This window comes from Entelurus aequoreus, linkage group LG09 (genome assembly GCF_033978785.1).
Source record: "Entelurus aequoreus isolate RoL-2023_Sb linkage group LG09, RoL_Eaeq_v1.1, whole genome shotgun sequence".
NCBI lineage: Eukaryota > Metazoa > Chordata > Actinopteri > Syngnathiformes > Syngnathidae > Entelurus > Entelurus aequoreus.
The window spans coordinates 15496322-15522587 of NC_084739.1; the positions used below are offsets into that span (position 1 = coordinate 15496322).

The 26266-nt window shown below is 36.4% G+C and overlaps 1 protein-coding gene across 2 annotated transcripts in view; it reads right to left on the reverse strand.

The window, feature by feature from the left end:
- Nucleotides 1–25870, reverse strand: part of got1 (glutamic-oxaloacetic transaminase 1, soluble) — a 40990-nt gene extending 15120 nt beyond the window's left edge. Inside the window, exons 1-7 of one of the 2 annotated variants that reach the window (XM_062058170.1) lie at nt 25700–25870; nt 22933–23056; nt 20636–20803; nt 20371–20531; nt 11756–11870; nt 6956–7125; nt 768–858 (exon numbers count right to left, since the gene is read on the reverse strand). In XM_062058170.1, the coding sequence (XP_061914154.1) occupies nt 768–858; nt 6956–7108 (244 nt within the window). In that variant the 5' untranslated portion in view covers nt 7109–7125; nt 11756–11870; nt 20371–20531; ... (1 more) ...; nt 22933–23056; nt 25700–25870. Of the gene's footprint in view, nt 1–767; nt 987–6955; nt 7126–11755; nt 11871–20370; nt 20532–20635; nt 20804–22932; nt 23057–25699 lie in introns of those variants that run through there. The other variant, XM_062058171.1, reaches the window with a different exon arrangement.
- Between the last annotated feature and the right edge of the window lie 396 nt (nt 25871–26266).

The following is a 26266-nucleotide window of genomic DNA, read 5'->3' on the forward strand; positions in this document are numbered from 1 at the left end:
ATATAGCTAGAATTCACTGAAAGTCAAGTATTTATTTTATTTATATATATATATGTATATATATATATATATATATATATATATATATATATATATATATATATATATATATATATATATAAATATAAGAAATACTTGAATTTCAGTGAATTCTTGCTATAAATATACTCCTCCCCCCGCCCCTAAAAATCTCCAGAATTCGGAGGTCTCAAGGTTGGCAAGTATGCAAATATCATCCCGAGGGCCCCCGGCCCGCGGGCCTTGACTTTGACACCCCTGACTTAAACTTTTAAACTATTCAAAGTTCTAAATTCTGTCATAAATGCTACATTTTGGCACAACTCTCACCACACTGTTGTGGTACGTTTGAGACTTACTTCAAATTGTTCAAAAATAGTATACCTGGGATCTGCATGCTTGCAAGACTTCTCACATGGCTCTAAAAAGTAAGCAGCCTGCAGGATTACTACTCATATAATCAGATTAAAAGTGACAAAGGTTGCACGGTAGAAAAATGTGTGCTGTTTTGGTTGCTTGAGACAGCGTTCAACCTTCAACCCAAGGCTGGTCCAGATTCAGAGTTCACTGGTTTGCATCAGTCAGATAAGAGAGAATTCAACTAGGGTTGCATAATAGCACACACATGAATAAACTATGGCATAATGAATTTATTATGAGGTGTACACAAATGCAGCCATCACAATATGCACATGACTGCAAAAAAAACAACAACAATAAATGGTGTTCACTGGAGTGTTCAAACTTACCCCCAACTCCGAGGTTGACTTTGTGTGGGAACTGGTCATTATTGAAATCCTGGCTCAGTTTAAAGACAGCAACAGGTGTCGCTTGGGGAACCTGGACGAAAACAGACATAACGGATGGTTTTGTTGTACTTTTCTCTATTTCAGCCACAGAACAAAATCGTGCACCGACAGGGAAAAGTTACTTGGATCGGCGCAAAAAGAGAAAAGTGAGTGTTTCGGGTGCAGGGATGGGAATGTGGGCGTGTGACAAGGACCAATCACAGCGGTTGATACTTGGCAGACCAAAGTCCAACGCAGGAGAGGGAGGATAGACAAAAGGCGGGGATGCTGACCAATGAGGAAGTCTGTAGCGTGATCGACACACATCACAGCCAATTAGATTTAGAGAGAGAGGCAGGGCGTGACCGTACTGCAATATTATGTTTTGCCACAAGGTGGTGCCACAGCCCAGGTTACAACGGCGGAGGCGACAGTCAGTTCATTGTAAACAATACAAGTCATAAACTCAACATAAACTCATGTAACAAATTCTAATAGGCATAAATGTATTATTGAACAAGTAAACAAAATAAGTAGGGAATCGCAATTTCAGTCTTTACAGAGAAAATTATGCTCAAATGAATGTCTCTGTTATATGCACATTAGGGATGGGCGATATGGCCTAAAATATATATATTGTAATATAAAATGCTGCCTTCTGCGATTACAATATACATCACAGTATATTATTTAGCATATACATGATAAAAGAATCATTTACAGGTTACAAAAGCTCCTAGTTTGGTAGCTGACGTATGCAGAAACATATTGCGTAATTTCCAATGGCATCATTTTGTTAAAACTGTTATTTTTCTTACCATTTTGCTGTTACTTTCTGCTGTATAATGTTTCTGTCTATACTTCTTTTGAAATTTTGTAATCATTCATTCTTCTGTTGTTTGGATACTTTACATTAGTTCTGGGCCATACTACAAATTTGGGTATTGACTGAGCCAATACCAAGTACAGTAATTACAGGGGCAGTATTGGTCATACCAATGCTGATACTTCAAATTTTCAAGCTCATTGGGTCACTTTTTATCACAATTGCAATTAAAAAAACACAGGATGGCGATATATATATATATATATATATATATACATATATATATATACACACACACATACATGTATATACACACATATATACATGTATATATACATACATATATACAGTATATATAAACATATACATACATATGTATGTAAACATATACATACATACAGTATACATGTAAAAATATACATATATACACACACATACATACATACATGTATAAATACATATATATACACATGTATATATACATATATACATACATATATATAAACATATACAGTACATACATATATATGTAAACATACAGTACATACATATATACATGTAAATATATACATATATACATACATACATACATGTATATATATTTTGTGTGGTCCTCCAGCCACAAGACATTGATACAATGTTGATAATACATGCATGTCCTTTAAAACTGACTTTGACACAACATTGCAAAATAGTTGTATTTGTAAATTGAGACAACGTTGATGTCTAACGTTGAAGCCACGTTGTTGGTTGGGAAATTACCTAATTTCAATGGTCAAATCAATGTCACAACCTGATATTGAATAAACGTCTTCAAAAAGCATGTTGTGTCAACGTTGTATTTGTGTTGTAGAATATTGGTTGGGAAATGACCTCATTTTAATGGTAAAATCAAGGTCAGAACCCGATCTTGATTAAACTTCGTGTTAGGTTTAAGATGCTCAATGTCAGGACCTAATCCAACAAGTTCTCAACGTTGTTTTAATGTCTTGTGCCTGCTGGGTTATTTTTTGTGGTCTGCCGCTTTATTTATGTGGCCTTCAAAAGGCTGGGAATAATAAAACACTTTCTGGCTAAATGTATTTATTTAAATTTTGACAGAAACATGTACTGCATGCAACAAGATGTTTTACATATTTGTTTATGGCTATCATAAATACATACAGTATCTGCTTGTCACTTTGACTTAAGATTTCAAACCAAGGTATCCATCAATCTTTTTCGTAAAAAATAAATAAAATCAAAATCAGTAGCCTATGCAAATTGTGTAATGAGGCTACTAAATGTTTATATTCAAATATATTCACTGTTCCATGTGACCTTCTGAGGGCAGCCATTATAAACTGTGATGTGGCACTCAATAAAAAGTGTAGTAGAGAATAACATCGTGAGTGAACAAAAACACCACATAAAACATGATCCCTAGAAAGATTTTTAGAAAGTGGCATTCTCTCAATGGATGTGTGAACGTGTGTGTGAGTGGGGGGGGATTGTTTTGTTTGGTTTTATTTGCTTTGTCTTGTGTGTTTTGTTTTTCCTCTGTTATAGGTTTTGGCTGGTGTTATTTTTGGAAAATAATTAATAAAAATATTTAAAAAAAATATTTTTTTTTAATAAATTTACAGCAAAATAGAGAATTTACAGTGGTGTGTTAAGAAAAGATGTCATCTATATGCAAATGTTAAAACTTTTCAGAAAATCCACTACACAATACTGTATTTCAACAATTCCCCGTGTTTTTGTAGACATGCACTGGGACTCAAGTGTCGGTCAAAACTGATCATTATTATCTTTGTTAAACCACGTTCTTGTGTTACAGTAGATCTCATGAGATTGTGCAGGTGTACCTAAAGTTGTGGCTCCGAACCTATAGTGACTCAGCCAGATAATCAATTTGTGGTGTGAGTGAGAGTGTGTGGGAGGGTGTAAATGAAGACACATGTGCATGGATCTTCATCTGTTGTGTCCTGAGGGCCTGCACTGAGCTATGGTGTAAACACGGTGGCTCCACTGGGCTCTTTCCCCACACACTGCTGTCTGCACCGCTTCAAGTGCTTCATAAATACTAGTCTGCTGTCCACCAGCCAGCAGCCTCTTGCTGGAACGTGCTTCAACCCTTCTACACTGGAAGCCGGGATGTCTGCCTTGTGAGGATGAGCTCCCTGGATTGACCTAATTGTCATATGTGAGTTCCAGCTGTGTCATACTAATTTATCAATGAAGATAAATTGACTACCAATAAGGCACCTAAAATGCTCTCGTTTTAATACTATTAGCAACAACAGCAAATATAATTCCTAAAAATAATATGAGAAATACAATTTTATTAAGGGAGTTCTTAAAGAAAAAACATTTTCTTAAAGTTTAAATGGATGACAATTAGAGGTGTACGATAATATCGATAAATGCTTTAAAATGTAATATCGGAAATTATCGGTATCGGTTTTTTATTATCGGTATCGTTTTTTTTGTTGTTTTTTATTAAATCAACATAAAAAACACAAGATACACTTACAATTAGTGCACCAACCCATTTACACTAATTCACACTCATTCACACAAAAGGGTTGTTTCCTTCTGTTATTAATATTCGGGTTCCTACATTATATATCAATATATATCAATACAGTCTGCAAGGGATACAGTCCGTAAGCACACATGATTGTGCGTGCTGCTGGTCCACTAATAGTACTAACCTTTAACAGTTAATTTTACTCATTTTCATTCATCACTAGTTTCTCTGTAACTGTTTTTATATTGTTTTACTTCCTTTTTTATTCAAGAAAATGTTTTTAATTTATTAATCTTTTTTTTAATTTTATAAATTTTTTTAAAAAGGACCTTATCTTCACCATACCAGGTTAATTAAATTAGGCATAATAATGTGTTAATTCCACGACAGTATATATCGGTATCGGTTGATATCGGTATCGGTAATTAAGAGTTGGACAATATCGGAATATCGGAAAAAAGCCATTATCGGACATCCCTAATGACAATGTATACGATTTTGTATTACTCTTTCATACACCCTCCTATTACCTAATGGTCAGTATTCATTAATTGTAGCTACATTTGATGATGGAAGACTAGGAAGGATTACTATTTTATGTGGTGGGTTACAATTTGCGATAGCAATCCTTTTTATGTGCTCTATACAAATACAAGACTGGAGTTGCGGGACATGTCAAAAATACTTTTTCTTTGTCATTTCGACATAGCACAGTGGTTAACTTCTTGTCATCTGTTGTTCATTAAAGTGTGTGTTAATCTTACCAATGGTTAACTTCTTTGTGACTGTTACAAACGACACGCCGGGCGTCGATCACATTCCCATGATGTATTTTTCGTTAAATTGTGTGGTAGTATTACCAATGGTTCACTTCTTTTACACAGCACCTGAAACGGATTACATCTACACTGGCAACTCACCTTAAGAGTGTTATGAGATAACAGCTGTCTCTCGGCTCATTGTGTTGCTTTAAGATGCAAGCAAAAATTTGAGTTACACGTATCCCCGCCATTAGTTGGCGTAGTGAAAGTCACAGTGACAGAGTCGTGTATAAAGAGAGTATGGCCAACTAAGCAACAGGCGCCATGACTACTACTGAATGCAATTGCTGTCGTTTTGACCTTAATTTTTCTGGCAAAATAAACCAAAACAATATATATATACATATATATATATAGGCCAAAAGTTTGGACACACCTTCTCATTTCAATGTGTTTTCTTTATTTTCAGATGTTGTGTGTTTACCTGGCACATTGTAGATTGTCACTGAAGGCATCAAAATTATGACACCTGTGAGGTGACAACCCTTTCAGGCGACTACCTCTTGAAGCTCATCGAGAGAATGCCAAGAGTGTGCAAAACAGTTATCAGAGCAAAGGGTGGCTATTTCGAAGAAACTCAAATATAAAACATGTTTTCAGTTATTTCACCTTTTTTTGTTAAGCACATAACTCCACATGTGTTCATTCATAGTTTTGATGCCTTCAGTGACAATCTACAATGTAAATAGTCATGAAAATAAAGAAAACGCATTGAAAGGAGAAGGCTTGTACTGTAGTTCTAAACATACTCTAGCTTGCAAACTTACAATAAAACATGCTTTTATTTTGTGAGAGTAGAATTTTGTGGTCGTATTTGACGCACTCTGCTGTGACATTCCTGTCGTGTTTTGTAACTAGCAGACACTCTAACACGCAACCTACGGTTGTAAAAAAAATACACACAACGGCCAAAAAAAACAACTTATTACCCTCATTTTGCCAAACTCTTCACTAGCTTTGGACCAATAATCACGTAGAAATTGTGTGAAGTATGTCAACTGTGTGTAACTGTGGAAGGAGATACAGTAGAAGTCCACTCTGCAAGGTAAATGCTGTAATATTAATACATAACTAGAAGTTAGTTTTTATTTTTAATCACTGTATGGATCACTCATTATGTATTATTCTAACTAATCGTTCTTTTTTTGTAACACGCTAAGTGAATAAGTGTACTTTTGCACTCATTTCCCCATATTTCTGCACAATAACTCAGACATGGTAACACTGGCAAGCAGTAGAGAATATGGAGTGATTTTTGGTCAGAAACATATGTTAGTGTATTCATTGTTGACGTTTTTCTAGCCACCATAATGAAGCAGAATGATTCGATAAAGCCAGCCAAGGATGTTAAAATATTATCCAAACCGCGGACATATATCTATGAAAATATGGAGAGGCTGCTGATGGCGTGTTTGACAAAGAAGCAGCTGGAAGGAGATACCGTAGAAGTCCACTCTTCAAGGTAAATGCTGTACAATATCATTACATAACTCAAAATTAGTTTTTATTTTTAATCACTGTATGTTTCTCTCATTATGTATTATTCTAACTGATCTTTCTTTTTTGTAATATGCTAAGTGAATAAGTCTACTTTTGCACTTATTTCTCCATATTTCTGCACTATAACTAAGACATGGTAACACTGGCAAGCAGAAGAGAATATGAAGTGATTTTTGGTCAGAAACATATGTTAGTTTTTCATTATTGGCGGTTTTCTAGTCACTTTGAAGAATATTGTAATGTTTTAATGAGATTACCAGTTCAGTTTCTCATTCTCAAAATTTGGTTTATTTCACTCTTTCAATGTCCGTCTATTTGTGTTTAACTTTCTCTTCTGCTGTTACCGAATTGCATTATTTTAGTTTTACTGAGATTTAAACATAGTCTGTTTTTGTCAAACCATCTCTTTAATTTGTTAATTTCTTCTGTTATTATCCGTATTAGCGTCTGTGTGTTCTCTCCTGACGCAGATGTTGTGTTGTGTGTTTACCTGGCACAAGACGCTGTAAACGGCGGCTCTCCAGTGGTGATGGCGAACCTTCTCTTCCCATACTTGTCTTCTTCTCGGGTTGTGGGGAAAGCCATGTAACAACTTTCCACAATTCTTGCAGGTGGAGCAGAGCCATGTTCCACAACAGGGCATTTTTACATGTCGAAAAACTAACGAGAAAGCACCAAAAACAAAGTATTAGCTCAAAGTTGGTAGTAGTCATGGCGCCCTGTAGTCACGCCAGTGCCTTTTGACCAATCATTGAGGAGATTGCCTGAAACCGACTTGGCCATACTCTCTTTATGTGTAAGAGCCTCCTAAGACCATCTTGTCTTCCTCGCCAGCTTATAGCTTACAGCTAGAAACATAACATAACTTTGTTTTTCCAAGCATGAGAAGGAAGAAAGTGAGTTTGAAGGACAGTGCTGAGAAGAAAAAGTGGAAAACAAAACAGTGTGTCACCGACTTGGCAAAGCAATTCCAACGTATCACTGCTTGTCTGCACCATACTGAAGCAGAATGATTTGATAAAGCCAGCCAAGGATGTTAAAATATTATCCAAACAGCGGACATTTATCCATGAACATATGGAGAAGCTGCTGATGGTGTGTTTGACGAAGAAGCAGCTGGAAGGAGATACCGTAGAAGTCCACTCTCCAAGGTAAATGTTGTACAATATTATTACATAAATAGAAGTTACCGTATTTTTCGGAGTATAAGTCGCACCGGCCGAAAATGCATAATAAAGAAGGAAAAACACATATATAAGTCACACTTATATATGTCCGTATAAGTCAAATTTTTTGGGGAAATTTATTTGATAAAACCCAACACCAAGAATAGACATTTGAAAGGCAATTTAAAATAAATAAAGAATAGTGAACAACAGGCTGAATAAGTGTACGTTATATGAGGCATAAATAACCAACTGAGAACGTGCCTGGTATGTTAACGTAACATATTATGGTAAGAGTCATTCAAATAACTATAACATATAGAACATGCTATACGTTTACCAAACAATCTGTCACTCCTAATCGCTAAATCCCATGAAATCTTGTACGTCTAGTAGAGATGCGCGGTTTGCGGACACAACCGTGGAGTCCGCGGATAATCCGCGGGTCGGGCGGATGCATGACGAAAAAAATAGACTTTAAATAGATTCGGGCGGGTGGTGGTTGAACCCATTCAGAAAAAAAAAATACATAGTTAAATGTTGTTACCCACATACGAAAAACGAGCAGCACTCTTTGAAACAGGCAATTATTCATCAGGCACTGCTGCAGCTGTCACTTCCGGGGCTGCGTCCAATAAAGTCACAAAGTTGCCGGGGGTCCTTAAACCGCACGCGACTGTCCTGTTTCGCGCCTGTACAAAAAAAAACAATAATCGATTTCTTCAGATTCCAGCAGCTGTCAAATACGAAGTATCCTTCCAGCGACGGGCAGTCAAAGCCGAAGTGCTATCGATCGCTGTCAATGACGTAAGAGGAAACATGACCACGGAAGTAAATGGGGTGGGGGGGAAGGTTTTTGAACGGGGAAGAAATTTGGCATGACACAGCACACCACAACACAACACAACAGAAGAAGAACAAAAAAATAAAAAGATGGCAACGCCGCCTGCAAACGTTTTTAGGGAATACTAAAAACCAGGGGGAAAAAAAAACAATAATAGTCAACACTTTCTTAATTGAAATGACAATAATATTATAATAATGATAAATAATATTATCACGCATTAATATCTCTTAGCCTCTAATGCGTGGCCAAGAGATATTAATGCGTGGCACGCATTGAATGTCTCTGCTGCATTGGATCAGTCTCCTTTCTTTAACAGGAATGCCTTGCATCGTCTATATTAGATATATAACAACAGGTGGGTGGCGGGTGGCGGGTGGCGGGCGGTTGTGGTTTTGATAAAATGTTAGTTCGGGTGGATGGCGGGTGGATGACGACTTTTGTGATGCGGTTGCGGATGAAATAATTGCCTATCCGCGCATCTCTAACGTCTAGTCTCTTACGTGAATGAGCTAAATAATATTATTTGATATTTTACGGTAATGTGTTAATAATTTCACACATAAGTCGCTCCTGAGTATAAGTCGCACCCCCGGCCAAACTATGAAAAAAAACTGCGACTTGTAGTCCGAAAAATACGGTATTTCTTATTTTTAAAAGGCAAGTTAAATGTTAAAATGTTGATGTTAAAAGGGGGCCAATCACTTTACCAGTGTGGGTAAAGTGTCTTGCCCAAGGACACAACGGCAGTGACTGGGATGGCAGAAGCGGGAATCGAACCTGGGCTGGAAACCCTCAAGTTGCTGGCACGGCCGTTCTAGCAAACGAGCCACGCCGCCCCCTCCTTTGGACAGCAAACTCGCTTGAGACTAACAACAGCGCCTCTGCTGGTTGTAGACATGTAGTGCACTTGATTTGGTTCCTGTTGCTTCAAAACAGGATTAATCACCAATCATTTTCACACCATAGATAATAACGCAACTCACTAATCCCTTAAGAAATGCATATTTTCTCCAAAAATATATCATCTGAGATGATACACACTTTCCCCCCCCCCCACCCATTTTGACAGTGGATGTTTTCATTCTTTCCGACCAGGTGAGGATGTCTTGTTAGCTATCGCTGTCAGCCATGCAATTATGGGATTTGAGCTCCTGGAACAAGGCTTGGGGGCCCGGAGCAAGGCACGGTGTGATGTGTGCACACTGGGGAGGGGCCCCTAGAGGGGGGGGCAATGTGTGCTGTGATGTAAAGTGTGAGTCAGAGCAGAAGAGCGGAGAGACAGAAGAGGGCCGCTGGCAAGACAAGTGGGAGTGTATCACATCCAGATCAATGAGGGACTCATCCAAACATTGACGGGGGAGCTTCTTGGTATCTCACGACTTGACAATTGATATGTGGAAAATGTATTTTGGCATCTAGCTATATGTAAAAAAAAAAAAAAAAAGTAGGTGGTGCCCAGCATGTTTTGTTTGCATGCAGGTTACCTCGCTGCTGTGCTGCGCTGACACTCACAACACACAAAGACACACATTCAGGCGCAAGGCAGACACATTCCAGCGGCGATATCAATGGAACACAAACAAGCGTGTGTGCGCGCACACGCCGCCGTGCATTCCGAAGGGGGACGCTGCGAGCCACGGCTCACGTGTTGCGATGGCCTCCGTGTCACTATGGGTCAGGGAGCTGCGGTGAGTGACCGCCTTTTTAGCTTCCCGCCGTGTTTGTTTTCTGAAGACAGCGTCATCAATTCTCTAACAAGGAACTAGACACAGTCACAACAAAGAGGACAGACCCCCCCCCCCCCCGACCCCCCCCACCCTCCCGACCCTGTGTCGTCTAATGACTGCAGCACAGACTCTCTCTGACATGTGTGTTTTGGCCTCCACAAGTATGTGCATGCATGCTTGTGTGCTCTATTTCCCATTGCCACACATTTCTGCTAGAAAGTCAAACATATTTTCCAGCAATTTGAGCAACAATGCATATACCGTAACTTTCGGATTATAAGTCGCAGTTTTTTTCATAGTTTGGCCGGGGGTGCGATTTATACTCGGGAGCGACTTATGTGTGAAATTATTAACACATTACTGTAAAATATCAAATAATATTATTTAACTCATTCACGTAAGAGACTAGACGTACCGATAGAAGAGGAAGCGGCGCATTGTCTACCTTTGGAGTTGGCAGAGTTGTTTAGAAGCGACACCGAGGAAGAAGATTTCATGGGATTTAGCGATTAGGAGTGACAGATTGTTTGGTAAACGTATAGCATGTTCTATATGTTATAGTTATTTGAATGACTCTTACCATAATATGTTACGTTAACATACCAGGCACGTTCTCAGTTGGTTATTTATGCGTCATATAACGTACACTTATTCAGCCTGTTGTTCACTATTCTTTATTTATTTTAAATTGCCTTTCAAATGTCTATTCTTGGTGTTGGATTTTATCAAATAAATTTCCCCCAAAAATGCGATTTATACTCTAGTGTGACTTATATATGTATTTTTCCTTCTTTATTATGCATTTTCGGCCGGTGCGACTTATGATATGAAAAATACGGTATATGCTTATTAGGGCTGTCAAATATAACGCATTAACCCATGCGATTAATCACAAAACATTATCAAATCATGTACAGCAGTGGTCCCCAACCACCGGGCCGCGGCCCGATTGGTACCGGGCCGCACAAGAAAAAAAAAAATAAAGAAAAAATTATTTTTATTTAATTTTTTTAAATTAAATCAACACTTACAATTAGTGCACCAACCAAAAAAAACTCCCTCCCCCATTTACACTCATTCACACTCATTCGCACAAAAGGGTTGTTTCTTTCTGTTATTAATATTTCTGGTTCCTACATTATATATCCATCCATCCATCCATCCATCTTCTTCCGCTTATCCGAGGTCGGGTCGCGGGGGCAGCAGCCTAAGCAGGGAAGCCCAGACTTCCCTCTCCCCAGCCACTTCGTCCAGCTCTTCCCGAGGGATCCCGAGGTGTTCCCAGGCCACATTATATATCAATATAGATCAATACAGTCTGCAGGGATACAGTCCGTAAGCACGCATGATTGTATTTTTTTATGACAAAAAAAAAAATTAAAAAATACCATACCGCCCCCATCCCGGTCCGTGGGACAAATTTTCAAGCGTTGACCGGTCCGCAGTTACAAAAAGGTTGGGGACCACTGATACGATACAGTATAAACACAGGTTAACCCTGCTATTTATTTTGTCTGCAAATGCACTTTACCTTAATTGCAAATGTTTACCTGTCAGGTTGTCGATCAGGTCAATGCATACACCAGATGAGTGAGGAGGCCCCAACAGGTGTGTTCACTGGCAATATTGGCTTCAAGGTACACCCCAATGGTATTTTAGATAAACCTGTTTTGACCAAAACAAATGACATACATTCAAGTAAAACATGTTTTTTTAAATGTTCGTGTGTGACATTCTGTCAAAAATACGGGGTCTTTCTTAAAGTTTAATTATACAAGCAACTAATTTACAACAATTAATCGCGATTAACCAAAATTAACAAGTGTGATTCATCTGATTAAAAACGGAATCTTTTTACAGCACTATTGTTCATATTTTGTTAAAATTTCAAAGGTAGTTAGATTTAGAGCGTAAAAGTTTTCCCAACATTCATCAATTGGAAAAGCAAAAATTATAGAATGTGAATGTTCTTGAGGTTGTATAATTCAACTACTAGTATCGAAGACATCACAAACCACGTAAGATTTACTCAGCAAATTGATTTGCATTTTTTTTTTCTTTTTTGTTAAAAGACAAAAGACAAAATGGAGTGTTATCTTCCCTTTATGTCTTACATTAGTTGACTTCTTACTACGCTTGCATGACAGTAAAACAAAACGACACACTAAATGTCTTTTTTTAATTGAAGCTTAAAATGTTCCATTGTTTTTAGGGCTGCAACGATTAATCGATTATTTCGATTAATCCATTTACATATTATTTTGCTTCGATTAATTGTTTGAGTGTAACTAATGGAACTCTAAATACACGGACATCATTTCTGCATGGCCTCTGCAGAGGTGTGTGGGCGCCAGTTCTGTGTGTGGCGGTGAAATTTGTATTAATGCACACACGTTAAAATTGCAATTTCGATGCTGATGATGTGCATTTATTAGAAAAAAGAATGAATGCCATGGTAAGCAGAAAAATCATTGTTTATTTCAACTATTGTCACTAAAATACGCGTGTTTTATTATTTGATTAAAAATAAAATAAAAAAATCAATAGCTGCAGCCCTAAGTTTTTTATGTAGCGTTGTGTAGTTAATAAAGCTTCTATGAATGAAACAGTTTGACCCCAGAACATTTTATATTTTCATTATTTCCTATACTGGAACAAAAGTCTTGAAACAGGAAATGGAATAGAATTGTATCCACCACGCTTGTGCAAAATTCCATATTGAAAAGAATATGTCACCTAAATTCAATTTATGAATATGAAGTCAAATTTCAATTGAAGAAAGTAGAATTGAAATTTCAATCAAGAATTTTGGTGTTTTCAAAGATCATGCGTAACAGTACGCTGTAAAGAGTTTCATTGTAAAATCACAGTATAATACTGGCTTATAATTGCATTGGCATTAACATTAACAGCAATTTACGGACAGTAATTTGTCATAAGGTTACAGTACATTTGGATGATGGTATTTTACTGGGAAATAATACTGTAAAATGCTGTTAAATCATGGTAGAAATCCATAAAAAATGTATTACTATGAACCTATTGTACACATTATATTTAAATTACAGTAAATATTTTGTGACAACTATTAAGAATAAAAGCATCTTTTAGTTTGATGCATTACAACTTTCAAGTGATGGAACGTGGTGGGAAAATACTTTATTTCCCAGAATGCTTTACTTTATCCAAGTATTATTAAAAGCCATAGCAGGAAATTTGTTGACAAATTTGAATTTCAGAGCTATCGTTTCTGGAAAAAAGTTCTAAAGTTTGTGATAATGTCCACATGGAAAATGGAATCATCTATAATAAGCTAATTCCCACCAGAACACCCCAGCGCCAACTGCAAGTACTGCAATACTCCAATTTGCGTTTTACTTTAGTGTTTGTCAAGTAGTTTTAGTATCAAATCCAAAACCTCTGCTACACCTGTAAAACTGTTCCCGTTACTTGGCCATAAGGAATTATTCTGAATTGTAATTCATTTAATTACACTTCCTAAAATAACATCCTGTAGGGTGGAGCCAATTCTATTCAAATTCCAATGTTTCAAATGACTTGAATTGAAATTCCACTTTTAGAATGTTGCACAAGCCTTCATATCCTCCTCGTGAAATATCATTCTGTGTCACACGTAATTAAAGAAAACATTGTTGTGAAAACAAGCTAGATGTTGTGACATTAAATCAGATCTTCAAGTAAGAATTTCGCATGCATTCTGCAAACTCAACCTTCATTTGTACACAGCCATGAATTACCATGAATTGATTAACGTGGACCCCGACTTAAACAAGTTGAAAAACTTATTCGGGTGTTACCATTTAGTGGTCTATTGTACGGAATATGTACTGTACTGTACACTGTACTGTACTAATAAAAGTTTCAATCAATCAATCAATCAATCAAAGCAAATACTATACAAATAGTACACAGTGTTTCCCACACATTCATTTATTTGTGGAGGCCCGCCACGAAAGAATTACGTCCGCCACAAATAAAAACAAAACAAAAAAAACAACAATTTTTTTTTTAAATTTGTTTTATTTGTTTTTTTTTAAATTTGTCCTGTCCAGCTTCTCAGGCAAATCATATAGTTGATGTAGATGCCCATATAGGCTGTTCAGATTTACTTTACAAAAGAGAAGTGTAGGATACTTCTCTTGTTGCCTTATTTGTATTTGACCACTACTGTTTTCTGTTTATTTGTTACTGACAGTGGCAGGACACCTCTGCCTCTGTTTCACTTTATGTTGCTGGTAAATAATATGGTTGTAGCAGTAGGCTAAAGTTAAATTACTTAGTATGCACTAATTAAAGGGGCAGAGCTTTAAGAGACATTTTAGCTTTTATATTTCATAAGATATATTTTTTGTAAGAACCACAATTAATAAATATATTTCAGTGAATAAATTATTGTTTAAATCTGTATATAAATATGTACATAAAGTGTTGTAATTATATTGTAAAATGGATGGATGGATGGACGTTTAAAACAAAACTGTTATTATTAATTAGTAAGTATACATTTTTTGAGCCTTTTTAGAGAAAATCATATCATTGTAGTAAATTATGCAAATTACTCGATGATGTCATGGTGGCCACGCCGAAAGCCACGCCCCCACCGCCACAGGTATCTTGGCAGTTTATGGGAAACACTGGTACAACACTGTCTACTGTAAAATACCATGGTATTGTTGGTTTCTTTTAAGCAAGCTTTTAAATTATTGGTTAATGTTTTATAACCCTTTATTTGTCTGTTTGGCCGCTGGGGTAGGTTTTTCATCCTGCTAAGGAAATGGTAAACAAGACATTCAATGTATTTAAAAGAAAATGCTAACTGTCATACTTTCTCAATATGAATGTGACTGGTAAGTGTTCTTAATTGAACAGAACTGCAGTCTAACAGACAAAAAACAAGTATCAAATGATAATTGACAAAGTCTCCAAAGCAGAAGTGTGAAAAGTATCCAGTACCAAATGTGTCCGTGTCATTCAATTTACTGCATCATGAGCTTTAACTTAATGAATTTTTGCCAAAAAAAACATTTACCACTCCAAAGACCGCTTAAGTCAGGGGTGTCCAAAGTGCGGCCCGGGGGCCATTTGCGACCCGCAGGTCATTTTTTAATGGCCCCACGGCACATTCTAAAAATATGATTAAAAAAATCAAAACATAAAAAGTGGTATAAAAGAGCAAACTGGTGAAATGTAACAAGAAAATGTTACAATGTTTACTCTAATAACACAAAGCTGCCATGCAGGCTGTTTCTTTCTTAAAAAAAAAAAAAAGAATCAAAATCAATGTTATTATGAATTATTGACTTATTCAAGGCTCCAATTACATCACATTGAATATTCCACTTTGAGATAGTTTTTTGGGAAAATGTTGCATATTTTGTGTTTGCCATTTACAAAACAGTTAGTTATTTTTTTAATTTTTTTTTTTGAGGGGCCTAAAACATCCATCCATCCATCCATCCATTTTCTACCGCTTATTCCCTTTGGGGTCGCGGGGGCGCTGGAGCCTATCTCAGCTACAATCGGGCGGAAGGCGGTGTACACCCTGGACAAGTCGCCACCTCATCACAGGGCCAACACAGATAGACAGACAACATTCACACTCACATTCACACACTAGGGCCAATTTAGTGTTGCCAATCAACCTATCCCCAGGTAACAAACATACAAAAAACATAAACAACAATAAAAATTATAATTGACGGATAGATCTGAACTTGATCTTGAGACAAATGTGTTAAAAGTTTTAAAAAATGTATGATTTATTTTTTGTAAACTTTACTGAGCAGGACCTTTTTGGATCCCCAATCATTTTAGTGGGACTTTTTTTTTTAGTGTCATTGCTCAAAAAACAATAATTAATTAAAATCAATGTTGTTATGAGTTATTGACCTTTTTAAGGCTCCAATTGTTATATAATCCAAAATATTCCACTTACATTTTTTATTGGGTTAAAATATTGCATATTTTGTGTTTTTTTCCATAAGAAAACAGGATTTTCTTTGACAAAAAGGTCATATAACTTAAATATTTAACAACTTTATATTGACAGATAGACCTAATGTTGATCTAGAGATTTAAACCTTGAATAATAATACAAATAATAATACTGAATAATGACACATTTTTTATATTTTTTTGACCAAAACCCTTTGATCAAGCCTAAGTGGAGGCATCAATGTATATTTTTTTAAACATATATTTTATTGGTTTTTAAAATAAAATATATCAAAATGGCCCCCGCTTGCTTTGATTTTTCAGTGTGTGGCCCTCAGTGGAAAAAGTTTGGACACCCCTGGCTTAAGTCAATTCAAAATTGTTAACAATAATTAGGTTAGTGTTATTCACTCTGTTTGACTCATTTCACTTGATAAAACCTTTTCTAACATTCCACACTCATTAATTGTGCTGAAGGTGCGTATCGGTTCAATACATCAGTATCAGCCAATACTCAATATCAAGATAATCCTAGTTAATAATAATATATTGACTGTCTGGCATGATATACACTTTAGTTTAGACATTTAGTGCTTCATCTGTGTGTAGAAAGTGTCCGAGCCCTTAAAGTTGCCAAAGAATTGTGCAACGTGCTGAAAAATGTGTCCTTCACTGCTGCTGAGAAGGGTGGTACCTCCAATACAAGGACTACAGAGAACCATTCTAATTGACTGATGTGCTGAGAAACAAAGACGGGAAGTGGAGGACCATTCATTTTTACACTCAAATCATAATCCCCATGAAAACGTTAACGTGCTTTAAAGGGGTCATATTATGATTTTTTTCTACATTTAAAACATTTCCTTGTCATCTAAATAACTTGTAATGGTGGTGTTTTGGTCAAGATTTTGCATAGATTATGACTCCGTTTACACTGCAGGCCAAAGTGGCCCAAATCTAATTTTTTCTAAATCTGATTTTTTCCAGCTGACTGAAGTAAAATGTGATCTTTATCAGACTCCAGTATAAACACGCACACGGCTCAAAGTGGCCTCGACGTCACTTGCATGCGCAGTTCAAGAAGTGAAAACAAAGGAAGTTGATCGGATTCTGTAAATGAACAAGGAAGTCGCTATACTACTACTACTACAAAATAAAATAAGGTCGCCACACCTTCAAAATTTGTAGGATTTTTTTTACATGAAAAGAAATGAAAGTAATGTATGAAAGGATATATTTATAGTGTAATACATATGTGAGTTCCAAACTTTTTATGGCTGTTAAGTAAAGGCAACACGAACATCGTTATGGATCTACGTTATCTTTATTTTTCAACTCACTTACGTAAACAACTTGTGCAATGTACGTAACATGTAAGAAAATACGTCACAGCGTCAATTCCGGTTCTTCAACAATCGCTATTTCTTTGGAATCAAAATATATATTTATATATATTACATATAGCCTATTATTTGACAATAGAATAGAATAGAATAAAACAATAGAATGGACGTTATTGTCATTATATTCGCATATAACGAGATTAAGGACTCCAATTTAAGGTGCGGTAGTGGGAACAAATATGGCGTAAAAATAAATTACACAAGAGGTAGTAATAAAGAAAAAAATAAATAAAATAAAAAATAAATAAGAATTGAAATAAACAGACTACTATCCAATAAAAATAATAAGCAATCCTGTACAATATACAAAACACTATACAAATAAGACAAGAGTACCGGAGTAATAAATAACAATCAGTGTCAGATGTATTGCACTTGAAGGGTAATATTGCACGGTAAGATATTAGGGTAGGATATTGTATAGGGGTGAATTATTATTATAAGTTAGAGTTCAAGATGGTGACAGCTCTGGGAAAGAAGCTGTCTCTGAGCCTGTTTGTTCTGGCTCTGATTTGCACACTATTGACTAGTAATGCATCGAAAATTCGGCACGTCGATAAAAGACTTTCCTCACCGAAACCGGATGTTGTCATGAAGTATCCACTTCCGCTGACAACTGCGTCCTACCCCGCCGCGCAAACGAATGACGTAGCTCGCCCAAAACTGGAGGAAAAGTCACATACGGGTCGCATTCAGGTCTAATGTGGCCTGAATATGATGCCAAAATATCAGATTTCAAGCACTTTGGAGCGTTTAGACTGGCAAACAAAATTCGATCTGTGTCACTTGCAGTGTAAACGAGGCCTATGTTTTACAGACCGTTTTTAATCCGCTTTCTGACCGTCTCTTCAGAATGCGCCGTTTTGTGGGCGGTATTGTTTACATTCATCCACTTCAACTAATTTGTATTGGAAATGGCAACAGCGGAGGATGCATGTGCATGTACGAGCCAGTCTGCCCCACAACAATAGGATAGAGAAAAAGAAGGAGCTTATCCAATATATATATATATATATATATATATATATATATATATATATATATATATATATATATATATATATATATATATATGTATATATATATATATATATATATATATATATATACATATATATATATATATATATATATATATATATTAGGGGTGTGGGAAAAAATCGATTCAAATTCGAATCGCGATTCTCACGTTGTGCGATTCAGAGTCGATTCTCATTTTTTAAAAATCGATTTAAAAAAAAAGTTGTTTAATTGTTTTAATTTTAATTTTTTTAAAAATGTTTGTTTTTTTAATTAATCAATCCAACAAAACAATACACAGCAATACCATAACAATGCAATCCAATTCCAAAACCAAACCCGACCCAGCAACACTCAGAACTACAATAAATAGAGCAATTGAGAGGACACACAAACACGACACAGAACAAACCAAAAGTAGTGAAACAAAAATGAATATTATCAACAACAGTATCAATGTTAGTTACAATTTCAACATAGCAGTGATTAAAAATCCCTCATTGACATTATCATTAAATATTTATTTTAAAAAAAGAACAATAGTGTCACAGTGGCTTACACTTGCATCACATCTCATAAGCTTGACAACACACTGTGTCCAATATTTTCACAAAGATAAAATAAGTCATATTTTTGGTTCATTTAATAGTTAAAACAAATTGACATTATTGCAATCAGTTGATAAAACATTGTCCTTTACAATTATAAAAGCTTTTTCCAAAAATCTACTACTCTGCTTGCATGTCAGCAGAGTGGGGTAGATCCTGCTGAAATCCTATGTATTGAATGAATAGAGAATCCTTTTGAATCGGGAAAAAAAATCGTTTTTGAATCGAGAATCGTGTTGAATTGAAAAAAAAAAAATCGATTTTAAATCGAATCGTGACCCCAAGAATCGATATTGAATTGAATCGTGGGACACCCAAAGATTCACAGCCCTAATATATACTGTATATATATATATATATATATATATTATATATATATATATATATATATATATATATATATATATATATATATATATATGTATATATATATATATATATATATATATATATATATATATATATATATATACATATATATATATATATATCTGCCAAATTGTTTTAACCCAATGCGGCCCCCGAGTCAAAAAGTTTGGGGACCCCTGCAATACAGCGTCAAACTACAATGGCGGACTTGCGCAGAGCTCTTTTTTATAAAACTTCACTATACTTACTTTTTTTTCTTTTAATATCTCTTCCATGCCTTCATGTTTGATTTCACATTTTCGGGACTTACGCAGTTCTCAAATAAACAAAAACAGGTACCAATAGGTAAGAAAAGTTGGTTAAGCTGATGCTGCATAGGTGGTAAAATTGTGTAACGTTAGACTTTGACCGTATTATTAAATATGACTGTATTTACTCATGGAAAACAATAGCGGATGGAAAGCACAGCATTTCCCACAACGTGTTTACATGCGGCAGTCAAGATGCTTGCATATTTTTTCTATTTTACAGAAACATTGCCTTTCCTCTTGAGAGCTATTACACAAATGAACGCGCTGAACTTAAATCAACCTTTTCATTCTCCAATGTTATTTCAACCAGCACTGTCCAAGTATGGACATTAAAAAAAAAAGAAGCTCTAAACATCCTCTGCTTGGCCCATGTGGCAAACGGGGGATAAACATATTTAGGTTGCACGTTTCCTCCAAAAACGACATTCCCAACACAGTAGATCACAAACGGCACAGCCTTTAAATCTCCCTGTTAACACTCATATATACAAACACACACCTGCTAGGGCAAGGCCGTCTGGAAGGGAATTACAGCGGGCTTATTTATGGGACCCGAGGGAGGGCAAAGGGCAGGGGATCCAGACTGGTCACTTCCTCCTCTCATGGCCTCCAAGTTTGGCAGAACCTTCCTGGATGGCAACAACACGGGCAGTAGCGTGTCTGTCAAAAAAAAAACAACAACATCACTGGGATGTCTCGCAAACACAATAAAGGATCTCAGAAAGGAGGTAAGCGGGTTAAGGCGAAGGTTCAGCGAACAAAACCTGGTCTCAGGCTCACACTTCTGGCCTCCCCATTTCCTCCAGAGAGAAGGCGCTGTCATCCGTCACTCGGCCCCAGGCAGCGGTACAATAGCGCCGTCTCGCTCCTGGCTACCGACACCATCACATGCACTGCTGATAAGACAGAGCTTCCGGGACCGAGAACTCGACCTATTAATGACAACACAACAGTTTGGTCCTTTGCCATTGTTAATGATGACCATGGGATAAAAGAAGAGGAAAGTACAGGGGAACGTGAAGTTTGCCACTCTAAAGCTGCACAAAACATCAGCTTAAAAACGCTAGTGAGGGATAAATGATGCCTCAGTGAGTGCGTGGCACACTCACTAGCTGTATTGACACTGCACTAATACTGTGTTGGTGTTACCTAATGGTCATTTGTCATCTGCTGGATTAAAAAAGTAATTATATTGGACCCGCAAATGCAATCCACATTTAGCAAATATAATTGTGTTATTTTTTTTTTTTAGTTCCACTTGAATCGATGATGGTAACCAAAACCGATGTCCAATGCAGCATGCCACTCCTCTGACTTCATTTATTACAAGCTTTCACTCAAGAGCCAAATAAGCGCTTCCTGATAAACATAGTTTGGGGCTTCGGAGTCACATTTTTTTCCCCCTTAAAGCAGGAGTGTCCAAACTTTTTTCACTGAGGGCCGCACATGGGAAAATTAAAGAATGCGGGGGCCAATTTGATATTTTTCATTTTCAAAACCATAACAAAATATATGGATTTTTTTTATTTTTTTTTTACCTTTAGGGCTCCCGGGGACCATAAAGGGTCTCAATTATTAAAATGTTAAAATTTGCTAAAAAAAAGTTAAATTATAATTTTTTAAATTTATTTAACGCTTACAGTAAATCTCTACAGTATATCAACTTCAGGTTGATATTAACTTTTTTAAAAAAGCCTTTCCTGTCAAAGACAACTTTGTTTTTTATAATAAAACTGAAATATGCAGTATTTCCCCCACTGCCAAAAATATTCAGAAAGCAATGTTTGATGTGAAGTAATTAGAGCCTTAAAAAGATCAATAATGCAGGACACCATTGATTTTAATTTATTATTATTTTTGAGTAATCACAAAGATGAATAAAATCCCATTAAATATATTTGGGATCCAAAAGGTGCCCCACTCCTAAGGTGATACATTTTTATTAGTTGTTTTTACTTTCAACACTTAAATATATATGCATATATACACACACATATATATATATATATATGTGTATATATATATATATATATATATATATATATATATATATATATATATATACACGCACACACATATATATATGTATGTAAATATATATGTATATATATATATATATATATATATATATACACGCACACACATATATATATGTATGTAAATATATATGTATATATCAAAAAATCTATTTAAATAAATATATATAAATATATATATATTTATTTATTTAAATGGATTTTTTTATACATATATGTACATATAAATATATATTCATATACATATATACACATATACATATGTTTATATATATATTCATATACATATATACATATGTTTATATATACTAGGGCTGCAACTAACGATTAATTTGATAATCGATTAATCTGTCGATTAATTCGATTCATCGATTAATAATCGGATAAAAGAGACAAACTACATTTCTATTCTTTCAAGTATTTTATTGAATGTTTATGTTGTTGTTGTTTTTTTAAATAAGAGTAAATTTTTTAAAAGACGTTTTTAAGCCATCTCCATGCAACAAGAATGAGCTTTTCTAACCTGTAAAATTCTAAAAGTTTCATCAAAATCATTGTTCTTGAATCAAGAATCAAAGTGTCACCCCAGGAATCCAAATTGGATCAAATCATTAGGTACCCAAACACTTCACCCCCAAAATTTACCCTGGAACAGATTGACTTAATATGTGAAAATGTCAACAACCTGCTTTTGTTGGACCTCAGAGGCTCCTACAAGCACTGTTTTCCTAAATTTTGCAACATGCTGGAGAAAAATTCGGAAATGTTTACATTGGACTACCCACAAAATTAATGAAGTAGAAAAATGTTTTAGACTTATCTGACCCCTATGAGAATGTATCATCTCTAACCAGATGATTCACACTACACCTGTAAACACTTAATAATAACAGTGCGGTGGTGATTGCTTATTTAGGCTGTGTGAGAAGACAATGATTTTACACAAGAAGAAGTGCCCGTGCAGACCAAACATGATTACTTACGGTCTTCAGAGTCATGTTGGAGAAAGCTCTGCAACTACTAACCTGAGTGTACACCTGCCACTGCGCACTGAAACACTGCTTCAACAGGTTTGTCCGTCCAACATACGAAGATAAGGAGGGAACTCGTCGAAACCTGTTCAGCAACGCCTGGCAAGCCACCAAACTCCTACAGTGAATTAAGAGGATTATTGAAATTCACTCCTGAAAGTGTCAGTGCTAAATAAATATGGAGGCTATCTTGTTCATAACAGTGGCAGCCATGATGACCTCTTTGTGGGCCGGAGTCTTAAGTCAGGGCGGCTTATCTCGCTACGATTCTCCCGAGGAAGATGATGTATTGGCGGGTACCGAGTAGCTCCTTGACACTCTGACGGGGTGTCTGGGTTTTGTTACAGGCAGGAAACAGACTTCTTCCGCTCCGTAAACAAGCTAGCGGACACTGGTGGAGGGGGTCCGAGGGGGGCAGATACAGGGCTGTATTGGCATGTGATGCGAGGACCGCCATCTCTCAAAGATGGCCGCCTGCGTTTTCACGTGACGTTACGACCGATCTGGAAGTTGGCCACGTCGGAGGGAACTCACTGGGAACAACAATATCATTTTAAAGTCAGAAAAAAAATCTAATTGAGCAGGGTTCTCAAACCCAAGGCCCGCGGACCATGTGTGGCCCTCGACTTAACTTTATAGTTAAGTGTAATTGTAGCCCGGTGGCTAATAAATATATTATAGCAATCTTGAATCCCACTAGAATAGACACTACCAACAATTATGGCACAAACACAAACATGACAGCACAATGACACACAAAAAGCAACCTAACCATCTCCTGGGGAATTCAACAGTGACAACATTTACTATGTATAATGACTTAAAGGGGCAGTGTGCAACCTTTACGCAGATGCCTAGAGGGCGCTAACTTTCCAATGTATTTCAAGAGTTATTTATCATGGACTTACGGTTTTCAGGATGTATTGACAGGATTGTATCTGACCACAGAACTTTCCTTCGAAGGTCTTATGTGATGTCAGATGAAACAAAAATTGAGCTGTTTGGCCACAATACGCAGCAATATGTTTGGAGGAGCAAAGGTGAGGCCTTCAGTCCCAGGAACATTAGGCCTACCGTCAAGCATGGTGGTTGTAGTATTATGCTCTGGGCCTGTTTTGCTGCCAATGGAATTGGTGCTTTACAGAGAGGCAATGGGACAAAGAAAAAGGAGGATTATTATTATTATCACTATTATGTAGGGCTGCAACAACTAATCGATTAAATCGCTTAAAGTCGGGACCCGGGGTGGACCGCTAGCCTGTGCATCGGTTGGGGACATCTCTACGCTGCTGACCCGTCTCCGCTCGGGATGGTTTCCTGCTGGCCCCACTATGGACTGGACTTTCGCTGATGTGTTGGATCCACTGTGGACTGGACTTCCACAATATTATGTCAGACCCACTCGACATCCATTGCTTTCGGTCTCCCCTATAGGGGGGGGGAGGGGGGGGGGGGTTACCCACATATGCGGTCCTCTCCAAGGTTTCTCATAGTCATTCACATAGTCATTTTCCTTGCCCATATGTGGGCTCTGTACCGAGGATGTCGTTGTGACTTGTACAGCCCTTTGAGACACTTGTGATTTAGGGCTATATAAATAAACATTGATTGATTGATTGATTGATTAAAATCGATTAAAATCAATTATAAAAATAGTTTGCGATTAATTTAGTCATCGATTCGTTGGATCTACGCTATGTGCATGCGCAGAGGCAATTTTTTGTATTTAAAATGTTTTATTGTTTTTTTATTTATTTTTTTATAAACCTTTATTTATAAACCGCAACATGTACAAACAGTTGAGAAACAATAATCAAAATAAGTATAATGCCAGTATGCTGTTTTTTTTCTCCAATAAAATACTGGAAAGGATAGAAAAGTAGTTTGTCTCTTTTATCCGATTATTAATCAATTAATCGAAGTAACAATCAACAGATTAATCGATTATCAAATTAATCGTTAGTTGCAGCCCTACTATGTTAGATCCACTATGGACTGGACTCTCACAATATTGTGCTACATCCACTCGACGTCCATTGCACCGGTCGCCCGGAGGGGGGGGTCCCATATACATACACTACCGTTCAAAAGTTTAGGGTCACATTGAAATGTCCTTATTTTTGAAGGAAAAGCACTGTACTTTTCAATGAAGATAACTTTAAACTAGTCTTAACTTTAAAGAAATACACTCTATACATTGCTAATGTGGTAAATGACTATTCTAGCTGCAAATGTCTGGTTTTTGGTGCAATATCTACATAGGTGTATAGAGGCCCATTTCCAGCAGCTATCACTCCAGTGTTCTAATGGTACAATGTGTTTGCTCATTGGCTCAGAAGGCTAATTGATGATTAGAAAACCCTTGTGCAATCATCTTCACACATCTGAAAACAGTTTAGCTCGTTACAGAAGCTACAAAACTGACCTTCCTTTGAGCAGATTGAGTTTCTGGAGCATCACATTTGTGGGGTCAATTAAACGCTCAAAATGGCCAGAAAAAGTGAACTTTCATCTGAAACTCGACAGTCTATTCTTGTTCTTAGAAATGAAGGCTATTCCACAAAATTGTTTGGGTGACCCCAAACTTTTGAACAGTAGTGTAATATATATATATATATATATATATATATATATATATATATATATATATATATATATATATATATATATATATATATATATATATATACATATATATATAAATAAAAGAGGGCAGCCATCATCTCATACAGGCATTTTCCTCCATTTAGCGTCATTTTACCCGTATAACGCTCCTTCTCTCCGCAAGTCGATCCCAATAAAGCTGTGCAGATTTTCGAAGAGTTCCGGCATCATTTTTCACTGCACTTATCCCAGAATCTCGACTTTTACATCGAGGTTACATATCGCGTTTTAATGCAATGTTTCCCGTAGTGTCCAAGATGGCGCGACATCCGGGTCCTGGCCTGACTTGTGACGTCAGCGAAAGACGCCCTATTATAACCGGCTGGAGCTCAGTTGTTGTTTGTGTTGCTTAGCAACTAAAACCTAAAAAATAACAAAAAACACACTTCTCTCTAATTCGACACTTTTTTTTTTTTTACATTTTAGGCTTAAATTATGAGGCTAGTACAAAAGTTTAGCTGTTGCTTTAAACACGTTAAAATAAATATTTAGGAAACACAAACTCGACGTGGGCGTGTTTTGACAAGCACATTCCACTCCAGCCCCAATAATAAAACGAAACAAATCTGAAGTGTTACACAACACATTGTGATCACCGCCTTCTCATATCGTAATTTCCAGCGTTTAATGGTCCGTTTAAGAAACAAAGCTGCGTGGGGGAATA